At 39.1% G+C, this 15,531-nt stretch overlaps 2 protein-coding genes across 3 annotated transcripts in view; one reads left to right on the top strand and one right to left on the bottom strand.

Moving 5' to 3' along the window:
- pvalb7 (parvalbumin 7) overlaps positions 1–15,531 on the bottom strand; it is a 61,114-nt gene that overhangs the window by 10,422 nt on the left and 35,161 nt on the right. The gene's annotated exons all lie outside the window — the stretch shown is intronic.
- ncf4 (neutrophil cytosolic factor 4) overlaps positions 14,341–15,531 on the top strand; it is a 48,976-nt gene continuing 47,785 nt past the window's right edge. The window contains exon 1 of the mRNA XM_084714833.1: positions 14,341–14,526. Coding sequence (XP_084570959.1) covers positions 14,495–14,526 — 32 coding nt within the window. The 5' untranslated portion in view covers positions 14,341–14,494. The remainder of the gene's footprint in view (positions 14,527–15,531) is intronic.

Here is a 15,531-nt window from a genome sequence, read left to right as displayed (position 1 = left end):
AAGAGTCAGAGTGATGGTGTAACTAAAGTTAGTTTTACTATTAAAAAAAAAATATGTCGCTACCATTAAACAGCTACTTTTAGAATGGAGTTTGGTTCAACAGTACAAAAACTATGACATGAGTCATTGATAGAGTTCTGCTCCAAGTGGTCGAAAACCCGATGCATCTTTAAAGAGACCATCCTGCACAGAGAAATCCAACATACCAAAAGCCAAACACAAGCATCTTCAGCCCTTTTTTTGTTAAAAAAGACAGATTTCTTAACAAATGTGCTGAACTTGTACAACTTGGAGAAAATGGCACTTTAACTTCTCGGGCTGGGTTTCTGAGTCCCCTGAAGGAAAATCATGGTGAAGTTGTACTAATCTCTCTCTCTTTTACCCAAAACAACCTCCGGGCTCCTCTTCACCTCTTTTCTGCCAGTATCTCTCCTTTAATCTCTTTTTCTCAAACTGTTCCATTACTCTCCTAATCTCTCATTCACGTCTCCACCCTTTCCACTTTCCTCTAGAACAAATTTGCCCCTCTTTTCTCTGCATCTATATCTTCTTATCCTCCTTCTTTATCACTTATCAATCTCTATCCTGTCAGGACACTGACAGCTTCTGTGACTCACTGTCTCTTCCTATCTCCTTTTCTCTCTCTCTCTCTCTCATTCGCTTATCTTTTGTTTTGTGCAAGGCCAAGACTGGAATTAATTTATGGTTGGTGCATTCATGAAAGATAGAAGAAAAGAGAGAGCTACATAAGCTATTGTAAGGCAGCAGCCAGTTAGACAGAAGGTCAAGGGGCAGTAGACTCACTTTGTTGTTGAGTACAATTGTATGGTAACAAGTTTTTTTTGTAAGCAGAAGTTAGTGTTGGCTAATAAATCACTGTCTTAGGTTTTTAACCATATTAGTTAGTGCACTTCAGGACTGATTCAGCATCAAATTTTCACATGGATCACCTGCAAATCTTGTGTGACACAAACTGCTTTCTTTCTTTCTCGAAGAAAAGAAAAGTAGTAAAGTAGTTATGGTAGATACTACTACAGAAAGAAAGTAGTTCCTACATGAAACTACTCACAACAAGGTCTGTGGATTATCTTGAGTAACCGGGTCATAATTTCTGGAAAGAGACACTGTTTAATTTTTTTTATGTATTTTTTTTTTTTGGTGCAACACAAGCTGAATGCCTTTTAGCCCCATTATATTGGAGAGAAAGCAGACATCTTTACTGCTGATATTTCCAAAACTCACAGTAAAAAAATCTATATGAATAAATAACGCTCCAGGTGAGAGGAAAAATACATATTTTTGATTTCAGAGTGAACTTTCGCTTTATTGCAACACTTTATAACTCACAAATGTGCTGTGCATTTTCCATTAAAAATATTAATATATTAATTCTAGGCCATATCGCCCAGTCCCTGTGTTTCCTGCATGGGACACTGTCAACCCCACTGTCAACTGTCAAAAACAAAGGCACAAAAAAAAAAAAAACAGATCTTAAAGACGTGAAAAATATGATCACTTTTTAAAATCATTTTTAGGCAATGCTGCAATATAAGATTTATATTTCAATATGCAAATTTCCCCTAAAATAACTAAAAAATAAAAACAAGAAAAAAAAATCTCAAATAGTGATGATTTTATAGAATATGATCCACTGCTGCAGATTAAATCATCCAACACTATATTAAGTTGGTAAAATTAGATAAAACTTTAACAACTACAGCAGTAAAATGCAACATACACATTAATGCTGAAGTAATATTAATCCAAAAACATCAGGTAGAATAGTAAAGCACTGACAGGGACCATTTTACTGCACAGTAACTACTTTAAGAAGTAGATTTTTGGTTGATTTTTTTTTTTTTTTTTTTTTTTGAGTTTTTTCACAGTGGGGTTGGAACTTAAAGTGACAATTCACCCCCAAAAGAGATATTTTTTTCCTCTCTTCTGCTGTTTTAGATGTCTGATTAAATGACTCAGCTTGTGGTGCTAAATCAGCCAAAAAAAGTATTTAAAAAATTAAAAACCAGCGTATCTTTCCAGGACTCATGACTCGGTTTCTCAAAATAATCCACAGACAGCAGCAGCAGATGAGCGGTTTCATTAAGCAACTATTTTCTTTCTAGAAATAAAGCAGATTCTACAGCAGAAAGAAAGCTCTTGTTCCACCATGTTGGAGAGAAAGCAGACTTTTTAATATCTCTGATATCTCCAAAACTCTTCAACTCACTCCAGAGTATCTAGAATGATATAAAACACTACAGACAAGAGGACAAATATGTATTCCTGATTTTGGGGTGAAAGGGTTAAGCAACAGACCTGAATACTTCCACCTCTGGATTGCACACCCACAGCCAGTTGCACCTGTTTGTTACCATCGGAGCCGTCCCCTTTAAGGAAGGTGGCCTTGTGGGTAACCTGCGTGTGCACTTTACAACAAACCCCTCAGACATTGTCTAAGGGGCAGAACATCACTCACAGACTGTGCAAATTGCCTTTCAGACATCATGTCCCTGTTGTACACTCTTTGAACTGTTGCTCAACTGCATAATTCATAAAAACAAAATACTTGTCAGTCTCCCCCTGTCTCTTCGTGTCCTGCGCTGACCCTGTGCTCTCTAAGTGTCCTGTCCTGAGACTCTCTTAGCTCTATTGAATTACCCCTCATCAGCACTTTCCAGCATTGTAGAAGGACGAGGGAGGGCGGGGCGGGGCGAGGCGCTGAGGACAACACGCTGGATGGATTTGTAGAAGGGGAGGAAGGGTCTGGAGAGGAAGATGGCGATAAATGAGGACAAGACAAAACAAGATTTGAGACAGATGGAGGAGTAATGGGGATAATGAAGGAGTAACAACGTTAGGCTGTTCACACTGGAGAGGAGAATAAACACAGGACAGAGAGCATCAGAAGACATCGAATTGTTTTTGTGCTCATGGTTGTAAGCAACCATAAAAAAATGTGTTAATAACTTAGACTTTCAGTTTTAAGGTCATGATTTGATTCTTCAGTTTAAATATTTTTCTTTTAATACAGATGATTAGTTTTCTGCCCAGACTGGCGTTTACATTTAAATTTCTTCCTCAGAAAGAGTCTCTATGGTATCAATTATCATATAACAGCCAGTAAAGTCCACTGTGTTGCCTCTGAAGACGATTCTGCCTTTGAGTTTAATTATTTAAATTGAAAGATCGTTTGGAATGATTTTCAATTTAATTTCGACATTGTCACGCCCGTATTTGAAACACAAGAGTGCTCTGAGATAGATGGAACTGTAAAAATGACAGTGACAGACAGAGAAAGAGAGAGAGAGACATGTTAAATGCGTTTTTAATGACCAACTTGCTGTTCAGCAACAGGTGGTGCATTAAGTCATGGCAGGGGCGAAAAAACAAGCCACAGCTGTGTATGCGAATGTGTGTGTGTGAACGTATGTGTGTGGCACTGATATCACTGGGGTATCCCTTCTCCACTGACCCAGAGATTAGCAGATATTCGCCCTAAATATAAACATGGGGAAACCCAGTGACTGCGCTAACAGGAGGCTCTGCGGGGCAATAGAATATGTACAGTGAGGACTCAGTCACCTACTGTAAGATGGAGGGTTCATAACTTTCCTGTGTAACCCTTAATTTGTGCATCGTACAAACATGAGTATAAACTTGTAGCATAAACCTACATGCATACAAGCATATAAGAATATTTTCAACAACACAAGCATGCAAGAACGAATGAAACAGCTGCATCTGGACTTAGACCCGTTACTTTTTGGTCTACAATCCTAAAACAAAAGGGTGGTAATGGACGATTTATTGACATGTTAGATTAATGTACAACTTACTCAATAACAAGTAGTGTAAGAGATTACAATTTAAAACGTGGCATTTCTCTTACTAATGCTTCGTTAGTTTGTCATTTTGAGGGTAAGTATCTTGCTCTTGATGTAGACCGATATCAGTTACGTCTCTGTGAGATCAGTCGATGGACCGGTCCTGAAGTGTTAGCTTGGTACAGGGATTCATTCAGGAATCATCTGGAGTGTGTTCCAGTACCTATACTACCATACTGTTCAGCAACCCAGCAAAAACAGTATGCACCAGTACAGAGGTCTATGTCAAATGCAGTATGTAAATACCAGGATGTTCTACTGCATCCGGTCGCATTTTGCAGCAATCAAGCGAGCATGTTTTTCCTGATGACAGCTCATTCATGCTGTGTTACAAACAAGCAGCAACCTCCAGGGCTGAAAATGAAGCCAAATGGAAGGCGCCAGAATCTGCAGATTCTTGAATATGACCATGTTTTGAAACAGTTTTCGTCTCTCACCAATTCCCCCCTTCATGACAGCTTTACAAAGGGTGAATTTTTGTATAACTCATCCATTTAAGAGTGTGTCTGCTTTGAGTGACAGGTGGATACCGTCAATGATGGCTAGCTGCTAGTTACCCGCTTCATTTGGCTGCCTGAACTCTGCTCACATGTTTCACCCTCTTTGCCCATTTTTGGATTACAGGTCAGGCACTGGCCAAGATGGCGATGGCCAGAACCACCACACTGTGAGCTTCACAAACCTATGGGTGACATCACAGAGGCTCCGCCCATTGTTCCAAGTTGCATACCTCTTCTTTTTAATTCAAATTGCTTGGGACTGCAACGGATATATGAGCAAGAGGGTCATAGTTCAAGGTGCAGAGTTATGTAGTAGTATGTTCCAGTTGGATGCCCCTTGCATGCCGCAGTACATACTTGGTGAGGGCAGCTGTAGTATGTATTAAAAGTAAAAAGAAAGTATGCGATTTGAAATGCCCTGCTGATTTTGTTCAGAGTTGGAAAGTGCAGCTTCAGCTCAGGGGAGACGTTAGCCTTCGGGGCTTTCAGCAAGAAAGGCAGAAATCTTGCTAGTTTCACCTAAACCATGATTTTTCTCCCCCTAAACCTGCCCAATGTGGGCTTTCTGGCAAAAAGCCTTGAAGGTGAACTTCTCCCAATAGTGTGAGGACAGGAAGAATGGTGCTGAGGTCAAAAACAGACAGAAGATGTTTAGGTGTGGAGGTTTTGTAGTTGTTTGGAGGAAACTTTGATGGAGCTGCACTGAGTAAAAAAAAGTAATGCAACTACTTTTGTAGTGCATTTACTTTTGCAATTGAATGTGACTGTTTTACGCATAATTAATAGATTATGAGTAATTGATTTAAAAATTTCATGCAACAACATCTTAGATTTGCACATTAAGGAGTTTGCAATCTTCAGTTTGAACTAATTTGTGCTGCTGCCTTAACTCCAGCACCTTCCACAGTTCAGTTCAGGCCAGTATGTACAGTAGAGTGGGAGAAGGAAGCCCCAGTCTTTGCCAAATGTGCATGACTGCACTGCAGGCACTGGTTATAGTGGTATATTTAGTGCTAATGTTACGGCTGGTGTGTGTGGGCGTGTGTGGGAGATGGTGAGTTTTAAAAGGAATGCACCGAGTTGCTGGGAGTTTGGCTTGACACACAGCCAAACTGTTAAATAATGAGAAACCGAATCTTCCACATTTATTTCCCTGGTAGATTCCAGTTAGTCATGCTGATTGTTTAGCATGCACAGTGGGCGATTATGGCATTATCTCTGCAGTGGGAAAAGTAGAACTTAATGTATTCAAACTTTACTCTGCTTCTTAATAGTAAGGGCTTGAGTTCATTTACAGTTGCAGCTTCTATCAAAAATGATAAGTAAGTTTAAATGATATTGTGGCTATGATACTTATATAACACAAAAAACACTAAGGGTGAACCCAAACTATAGTAGTCCAGCTCCTTATTACTCATATTGTTGCTAAATTTGTCTATTTTAGACAGCATGGGCCTGCAAGTTCTGCTCAAGTCAAAGCTGGACAGAGCTATACAGGGTATGATGTGAGTTCACTAAACTCACTGCACCAATAAGAACGATAAACATGCAGGTTTTCCCACTTTAACAGGTGCAGCAAAGCTACGTCAATCAAGCAGAGTCTGAACAAACCATCACATCTTGAGACGAGATCTGATTTAAGCAAGAACACCTGTGTAGGTGTACTGTGGGTTTGTGGGAGCTGGCCATAAACACCTTTAACTGTGAAAATAATATTTTACAATATTTTACTTGGAGGTTATTATTTCAATTTATCAAGACATAGACCACTGTGCACTACAGGCTAATTCTATGGCAAAACATGAATGATGAACACATTGAGATAGGCTCTTCTTTTCACAAAGATGTTTTACCGACAACCACATGAGCGTCTGACTTCTCTAAAAATATTTTGTTCGAACTTTCCACAGAGAAAGTCTCTTCTTGTGATTCTGAAACAAGTGTTGCCAACTCTGCTCCAAAGGCTGCAGATATATGCAGCTCAAAATGTAACTGTATCAGACACAGATGCAGGCTTAAATTTAGTGTTTAGATTACGTGCAACTGTCATCATTACAATGAGCATATTTCAATTTGTAGTTAAAGCATGTTTCACACTAAATCATATTCATTACACGCTGTTGAAACAACAGTAACCTAGACAATACAGCCAAAGCTTTGTTCAGACTGCAGGCAAATCAGATTTTTTTCCCCAGAAAACATGATCCTTAAGACAGACTTTCCATACTGTTATTCGCAAATGATCAGATCAGATTTGTGTCCAGACATCACCATCCTATCTGCGAGGCTTGCTGTGGTAACGACGTAGGCGTCAGTAACTGCATACACTGGTGACGCCCCTCCGAACAATCACGCTGTCAAGTAGGTGTACAGAAGCCTCCCTGTAAAGTCCCAGCAGACTATTTATTTCAGCATCTGTCCAGGGGCTGTTGTTTCCTGTGTCGTCCTCCATACTGCTCTTCTAGTAGCAGCAGGGATTCTGCTCAGCCACTCTGATGCACTTCTGTCATGAAACATCATCATTCAAAAGACACTTTTGAGGGGTCAGAGCATCCGGACTGAGATACATCTGTTGGAAATCCAATTTAATCGCATTTTTGGCCACATTTTGAGTTGTGAATTTTGCCCCTGAGACTTTATAAAAATCAATCTAGATATAATCGAGATATGTCCAAAAACAGATTGCGGCTGGCAATCTGATCAAGTCTGAAATGTAGCCCAGTTTTAATGTAGACATATAGATGTCTTCTGACCTGAAGTCAGCGCTCACTCCTGCTGGTTCTTATGCATTATATTCATTCTGGGGACAAAGCAGTTATGGCCTTGTGTCATCATTCAGTACATCTAAAATAAATCATATGTAATGTTTAAAAATACATCTTCATATAAAACAAAACTATTGTGAGTTATTTCTTGCAGGTAATGATGCTGTTCATTGCCTCCTTTCTGTGTTAGAGAACTGTACAGACCACTATGTATTATATTATATTATACTATTAAATCATGTATTACATCATGATGTATTACATCAGTGTGCTGAGGCTCACTGGCCACTTTGACAACCATATATTATTATGAATATATTCTGTACACCAGAAAAAAAAACCTGTAAAAACCTTCCATGCCCCAGTTTTTGCTGTTTGTGCAGTTACCAAATCGTGGAAGATAAAAGGCAGTTTAAACACCAGTACGTTTGGCTGAGGCGCACACACATAAACAGTATGTGTGTCTCTATAATTATTTGCACTAATAAGGAATTAGGGATTGTTAATATAATCATAAAACCTAATAAATCTCAACAGGCCTGCAAAGTGCACAAAAGCACAGGATCACAGCTGTCAGATCGTCTTTAACAGATCAGTCAGCTGCAGCAGCTGCAGTGTTTGTGTCTGTGTGTTTATTGGGATCCAGAAGGATTAAATACTTAAGATTTATAACATAAAAAATGAGCAAGGTGCTGTATCTGTCTGCGAGACCGGCCCGACCCAGAGAGAAAAAGGTATGTGTACTTCTGTCGGAGCCTGATGCTGGTTGAATAAGGATAAATTAAAACCCTCGGGCCTTGCCGTTTGAACCAAGCGCCTTAGATCGCCATCAGATGGAGCTCTGTGTCCCCAAACTTTATTCCCCAACATACCTTTTTCACAGTAGCCATTTTATAAACACAGGTGTTACCGCTGATACTAATTCAGGTTTTGTTCCATGCGGGTCAAACAGTCTGCACGCTAAAGGAATGTTACCTTAATTAATATTACTGGTAACACCTGTGTTTACCCTTTACTGTTTCATATCAATATGGCTGCCGTGAAAAAGGTCCCTTTGTCTTACAATAACTTTGTCAATCATGCTCGTACATAAGCTGCCATATTTTAATGACAAACATGTAAACGCCACAACATTGAAACAGTGGATGTCATATTTTGGTTAAAAACTTTGTTGTGAGTTGTGAGTCACCAGTATTAGAGTGACACTGTTACATGAATGAGCCCAGTGCTCAGGTTCACCTCTTCCTCTTTCCACTTCCCTTATGATGTCGCTACGGTAACCAGCTGTCAACATGGTAAACACAATCTGTGTGTTTGTTGAGAGTTTCTGTCAGTCTCACTTCTTCTGTTTCTCTCTGTCTCTCTGCGTGCATGTGTGTGTGTGTGTTTTGGTACCTGTTTGTCAACCGAACGGCTTATTATATTTCATCAGCAGACACTTAACAGTGTGCTTGTGTTTCAAAGTTATATTCCAAGGCTAGCATGTAATAAACTATATACAAACACCATTACAGTACACGCAAACACACTAACACTCTGTCACACACATCCACAATCCACAAATTCTCTGTCTTGCTCACACACGCACACACGCACACACACACACACACACACACACACACACACACACACACACACACAAGCACAACAGGCTCTAGCAGCTGGCCTGACCTTGAAGATAAATACACCCTTGAAAAATGTTTATGCAATTTATGGCTGGCGAAGGTCTGTTATACGAGCAGCGTTTCTAAGGATCCATCTCAGGCTGCATGAAAATAGATATGGAGTCAATATGTGCTGCACGCACAGACACACACACACACGCTCGTCTATGCACCATTAAACTCTATTGCACTCTGTCTTTTTCATATACACGCAATCACTCAGACTCTGCTTCTCCGACTTTGTATAACAAACACAAGCAAATATTCACACCCACACGGTTTTTCTTCATACACACTCCTACATTCTCTCTTGCCATGTCTCTTTTCTTGAAGTTGACTAAGTTTTTTTTTTTTTTACTGTTTGCACACTAATAAGTTGAGCATAACCCGACCAAGTCACGACTCCGAAACATTTATGTAAAAAGCTTTTATCTCAGCGCGAACAGTAAGTCACAGGCAGGTACTCGGATCACAGTGAACATAACCCAGGGTAAACGCCTTCGACACACCGTGTTTGATTTACTGAAGCATGTAACTGCTGCTGTAATCCCCCTTCCTTTCATCTTTGTCAGTCTGTGTGTGTAGCCAGTGATGCAGCGATTCAGGTCATGTAGTTACAAAGCAAACAGCAGGCTGCGATGCACTGCTGAAGCTGGATTTTCTGCTTTTATGCAGGAATTGCAATCAGCAAGTGGTTTGCTGAGCGTAGATATTATGTGTGATATGCTGGCATTCACTATGACAGTGTTCAGAGTCTGAGATCAAGATTGATTAGAAAGTATAACCACAATCATTAACCAACACTTCATCTCCAGTACTTAGAAAACTGTTTTTGATTAGGCAATAAATCAGGGTTGTTATCTCTCACCAACCTCCAGCACAGCAACACCTTTGCTGACATCTAGTGTTATAAACTTTAATCACCTCAGATCTAATGTTGGAACTGTGTCCTCAGATTTCATTCCAGCTGTCTCCCCTCAGATTAATTTCAACAATCACCAGCCCTCGTCTGTATTAATGATACCCGTCAACAACAAAAGTAGGGTCAGAGGTCAACTTGTCATGAGGTGTTTGAGTGAGGGTGTGTGTGTGTGTAACATGAGTGATTTAAAGAGTGTGTACTTTTGGCTTCAGGTGAGATAAGAATTGAGAGAAGAAAGGAAGAGTTTACCAAAGAGGTGGAGGGGATAGATTGTCTCCTGCATGAAAATTTTGATCTCACCAATATATTTCCCAGTCAGAAGCTTGATAACAGCCTTTCTAACTGCTTATGAAACAGTCTCAATTTAAAACCAATACCTCTAAATGATCTGCATGATCAAACAAGACTCTCAGTGAGAAGTTTGTCTGTTTCTGTATTGTGGTTCTTGAAGCCTGCCGCCAGGTCTGCATGCAAACTGGAAGAGCCGATGTTTACATTTTCCAAGGCAAGCTTACAGTGACCAGTAGCTGGTTAAAAGGAAGCAGCTTTTACCCACGTGGACCTCCAAAGTCAGCAAAATATAAGTAAAGTACAGGCGATGTTAATGAATGATAAGTCATTCTTTAATGCATTTACTATGAATTAATGTAGTTAACGTTAAGAACAGTTAAGACATAAAGTAACTATACCGAACCCAGCTGAGTTGGACAAATTGGCAAGACAAGAAAACCCACTTGAGCCGTGTGCAGAAGTTTTAATAATTTTCTGGCTGAATGGTTTCATTTCACAGTATTTATCAATATTTTTATGGGTCAAATGACCATGTCAGGTCCCGCTCTTGGTGATGAACCCACAGAGAATTATCACTGACTTAAGTCACCCTCGGCTCTGTGTTTTGCTTTAATGGCCGGTGACTTTTACATTTTCATTGACGATTGATTGATGACGCAGCAGGCAGCTGGTTTCAGAGAAAAAAGCTTTTTGCTGCTGTTGTGGAAATTTTCGTGCAGGACGGACAACGCAAACCTTTTCCCACCAGACTGCACCATGCACCACCTGATTCTGATCCCCATCATTATCCCTGCTCAGACTCTGAATTTTGTTGTTGTTTTTTCTTTCTCTTTTTGTTTAGTGATTAATAAATAATCAAAAGGGAGGAATTGTGATTGTAATTTTAATTTCTTATTTCTCCGTGTTGAAACTGCTTAAGATTCCCCACCTCCCACTGAGTACACCAAGATACCAGAACCTTTTGTGTTTTAAATCATCATGTCTAGACCTCTTAACGATGGGAGCATCTGAATACAAAACCCTGTAGAACACCTCTTACGTGAAACACATCCTAGGGAGCTGGTGCCGGTACCTGACAAAAGAATGTGAAAACACCCTTGAGTAGGGTACCGATACCTCCAGCAGACAAAAGGATGTGAAACACACCTTAAGGGGCGTTCCTCAGGCATAAATGTTTAGGTCTCCCCATGTTCAGGGTCTTTCTTCACTCTGACCACTGGTGTGCTGGCATTGTCACTACTGCATTGCATTATGGGATATTTATACCAGTGTAGTGTCCATTGATTGTATATTGTAATATATGCACCTCACATACTATTGGTTCCATACTGAAATATCTCACATACTGTTTTAGCGTATAAAAAATAGCAAATAGCATGTTAGAGTTTCAGGTGCAGCATCTGATAAACCGACTGTACACTATCTGCCCGGCACCAACAGACAATGTTAGCAGCTAGCTTGTGAACACATTGCAGCATTTGACAGGAGCAGGTGCCATGTTGCACCCCTATGTTTCTACAATATCCCAGAACGAACTGTAGGTTCTCCTACACGCTTGAAAGGGTTCGCCAACAGATGCCACTAAATCTTACGCAGCGGTCCTTTAATGCAAATTTTTTATTGCATTTACAGTCTGCTCCTTGTGTCTTTTGGCTGCAGGCACTCGACGTGGAGACGAAAAGACTGATGCTCAGTGTTGCTCTCTCTATTTACCACTTCTCTTTCATGCTTCAGGTCTCAGGTGATGACCAGCATTTTGTGGCTCTCTTAAAGATTTAATTTGCACATGACCTTGCTGAGCAAAAGATGAAGATGGACAAGTAATAGCTTGAAGTACAGTACTGGTACAAGCACAAGTGCAGCCACTACAAAGAGTTCAAGTTCCTACAGTGTCTGTGCAGAAATGTACTGGAGTCACAACTGCTAAAGAATCTCTCTTCTATAGTTTAAGGACTCAGTTTCACAATAAACTTGACGTTCAGTTTAGTTGCACCTTCTATACCTACACTACAATTTAAGTAAGTCAACTGTAATTAAAACTGTGTTGCAAAGAGTGGTGTTTCATTGAATGTGAACAAACTAGTCTGCACGAGCAGCAGGTCAACTGATTTTGTCTGTGTGTAATATTTGTCTCCATTCAGTCAAGGCTGTGAAAAATGATCACTCACTCTGTCTCTTTAAATTTGACTTTTACTTTCTAGTTGGTTTAGTTTATTTTCATTTAATTTGTCTGTTCAGTAGACTCTGTATCTGTATTAAGTAAAAGGTCAAAAAGGAGCTCTACAGTATGTTGTTTATTCTGCTTCTGTCACTAACAGCTTATTGTACCCTGATGGAAACATGTCATCATTTGACAGCATGTAATCTGCCACTGTGCATTTTGACTATGCAAGCTGATACCACATTGAAAACGGAAAGCTTAAACTGGAGAAAGGTTGTGCTTTTGTGTTTGTGTGACGTGAATTAACAATCATCCATTGTGTGATGGAGTGTAGGAGGCTGGGAGAGGCTGCCAGTAGTCAACAACCATCTTGCACGTTCACAGTATTTACACTAATCAGTCAAATTGAATGTGGGAGTGATTTATTGAGGATTAAGTGGCACCGCTGGTGTGCACAGACTCTGGAAGTGTGACCGTGAACTCTCGAAGAAAACAGACGCTCTGTAAAAATAATCAGCGAAAAGCCCAGAGCCTGAAGTGACCCAAAGGTTTCTATTTTTAAATCTGCTTTTAAAAAGTAATTTTGATACAGAAGTGGCCTCTAAAACGAGACAGAAAACGCTCAAAGTACAAAATGAAATGCAGTATTAAATTAAAGAGTTGCATAAAATGTGTTGCATATTAATAAACTAGAGATTAGAGGTTTGATGTTTGTTCTAATATGCTACTTGGTTTGCAAAAACAGCTACTTAGTGAGTTTTTAACTCCTTTTGTGCTTCATAATTCAAGGGGGCTTGAGACTTGGAGACTAACCAACTACATGTAAATGGATAAAAGTTTGGTCACAAAAAAGGTAAACTAAATTAAAGAGGTAACTGCATTCTCTTACAGTTACAAAAAGAGGACATATTATCAGATTACATTTATATTTAGTAAAAACGGGGATTATTAGCAGGAGTGCAAGGAGGCATTTAAAATTAAAGAACAATAAACTACCATGTGGAGTGCACAGACGCATATTCATTATTTCTTGAAAAACAAATGCTTTAATTTGGTTAAACTTTTTGCCATTATATTATCTCAAAATGGATTTTAAAGAAATATTCACATATAAGACCAAACGCCAGTGTTGGCCATACAGACCAACTGCTAACGTTAGCCACACAGACCATCAGACATCAGTTGTAAAGTGGTTTATTTAACTCATCATATCAAGTTAAAAGACTTCAAGTTAGAAAAACTCAGGTTTTTAAGTTCTACAGTGTTCGGACAGTAAATAGAAATTTGAGCGTAATCAACTTGAATGAGTAAAACTTGTATATATAAGTCAAGTAAGTGAGAAAAGATAAGTTGATTCCACCAACTTCCTGTATGATTTTTACAGTATAGTATCATAACACTTTCAGATAACAGCTGACACTGTGAGTGGTCTGTTCCTTATCAAATGTATTTTTTGAGCAACATGAAGGGGAAAAAAAACTATATTTCGGTGTGATATCAGCACTTTCAGAGATGGATATTTCAAAAACACAGCATATAAAGCCTGCTCATGAATATATGTGCGCATCAGTGAGCAAGTGTTTGAATGAACTGACCCTTTAACATAATCCTGCCTGACCTTCAGCTGTTTGTAGAGGGCTACACCTTATTGCAACTTCTCAAACAAGTTGCGTTCCTCTACCTGCTGCTGTTTCATCACTGCTTCACCAAACGTCCTCACACATTTATCCCCATCTTCAGAATTATTGCTCTTTTATACTGTTTAAGTTGTGTACCACTGTTGTATACAGTGTAAAGTTTGCATATTTGTACACATATCTTATTTATATTTTGTCTACATTTGTTGTAAAGTAATATAACGCACTTTTCTTCTTTTTTTCTCTTTTTTTACATTATTTTTTATATATTTATATACACTACAGGTTTCTGTCTCTATACTTTTATTTTCTATATGCTTATATATACTTCCATGAACATCATAACATCATACCTACGTCTCATGAGCCACCTGCACCCCATTGCCGACACCTCCCCCGCCCTTTGAAGTAACCTCAGTGGGCCAAATCTGGGCTTTTTTGGGGAACTCTCGCTTCCTGTTGCCTGTTTCCGCACAGTAACGTCTGCATGCAGTTTCAGCCGCAGTCAGTCAGTCAGTCAGTCAGTCTGTCCGAACAGCCTGCCGCCTGCGAGAGTTTTGTCTCCACTGTTTGTTTATTTACTTTATTTTATTTTATTTTTTAAAAATCCGCACAGGAAGCTGAAGTTCCTCCGCTGGTCTGCAGTCAGCAGGTCACTGTGCGCACCATCATGTCGCTGCCGCAGCAGTTACGAGACGAGAGGTGAGTGCGTGAGAAAATCACTGACCACCAAAATCTGCGGTCCACTTCCGGCGTCTGTAGCGACCGACAGCGCAGTTTTAACTGGCGGTTATAACCGACGACTAAACGTCAGCGCTCGGGTATTTTATTACCTTAGATAAAATGTCACAGTACGATACCAGGTTAGTTTAAGGTTACATCTCAGTTCACTTTTTCTAAGATCCCTGCAACTCAATACGTAACAGGGTAATGAAACTGTAATGAAAACTAAAGGCAGAAGTTTTGTGGCTGCGCAGTTTTTTCCTCTTTATTGGAAAAAATATGTTTAAGATTTTTCGTTAAATTTTATTGTTGTTTTGCTGCTGTCATTGATGGATGTCATGAGTCAACAGTGGTAACTAATCAGGGGCGTTAACAGACTTTCTGACTGAGGTGGCACAAGTGAGGCATGACATTACATGCTTTGTGCACACAGGAACACTTTGGATCAGCATTAATTTACGCTTCTTATATCAACTTTAATAACTAACATTAAAGTATCTTAAAATTTCTTCTATACTTGTGTTTAAAATGTCAGTTAAATAGAAGTATAAGTATAAGTAAATTTACATTTTAACAGCTGTACCTTAGTATGTAGCTACAAGATTATCCATATTTTCTGCTTCTCTATACTTCTACTCCACTACAGCTCAGAGACAAATATACTCCACTTCATTTATCTGATAGCTCACTAGTTACTTTGCAAATTCTGAATAACAGTACAAAAAATAATCAATAAATAAATTATGATATTATTACTGGGGATTTTTATTCCAGTGGGGAAGCAGGAGGGAAGTATGTTAAGTAATATAAATGTATAAATTATTAAAATAATTAAAATTTACCACATTTCCCAGCTGCAATGTTAAAGTGATGAACACATTACAATATCAGTTTAAGTGTATGCCATGTTTATTTTCACTGCATTATACATACTTATAATGATATAGATGCTCTATAACTTATAATAATCTCATATATATTGCT

This window comes from Lutjanus erythropterus, chromosome 3, assembly GCF_056507025.1.
Source record: "Lutjanus erythropterus isolate fLutEry1 chromosome 3, fLutEry1.hap2, whole genome shotgun sequence".
Taxonomy (NCBI): domain Eukaryota; kingdom Metazoa; phylum Chordata; class Actinopteri; order Lutjaniformes; family Lutjanidae; genus Lutjanus; species Lutjanus erythropterus.
Note: the sequence above shows the minus strand (reverse complement) of the source record. Positions and strands in the feature narration are given on the sequence as shown.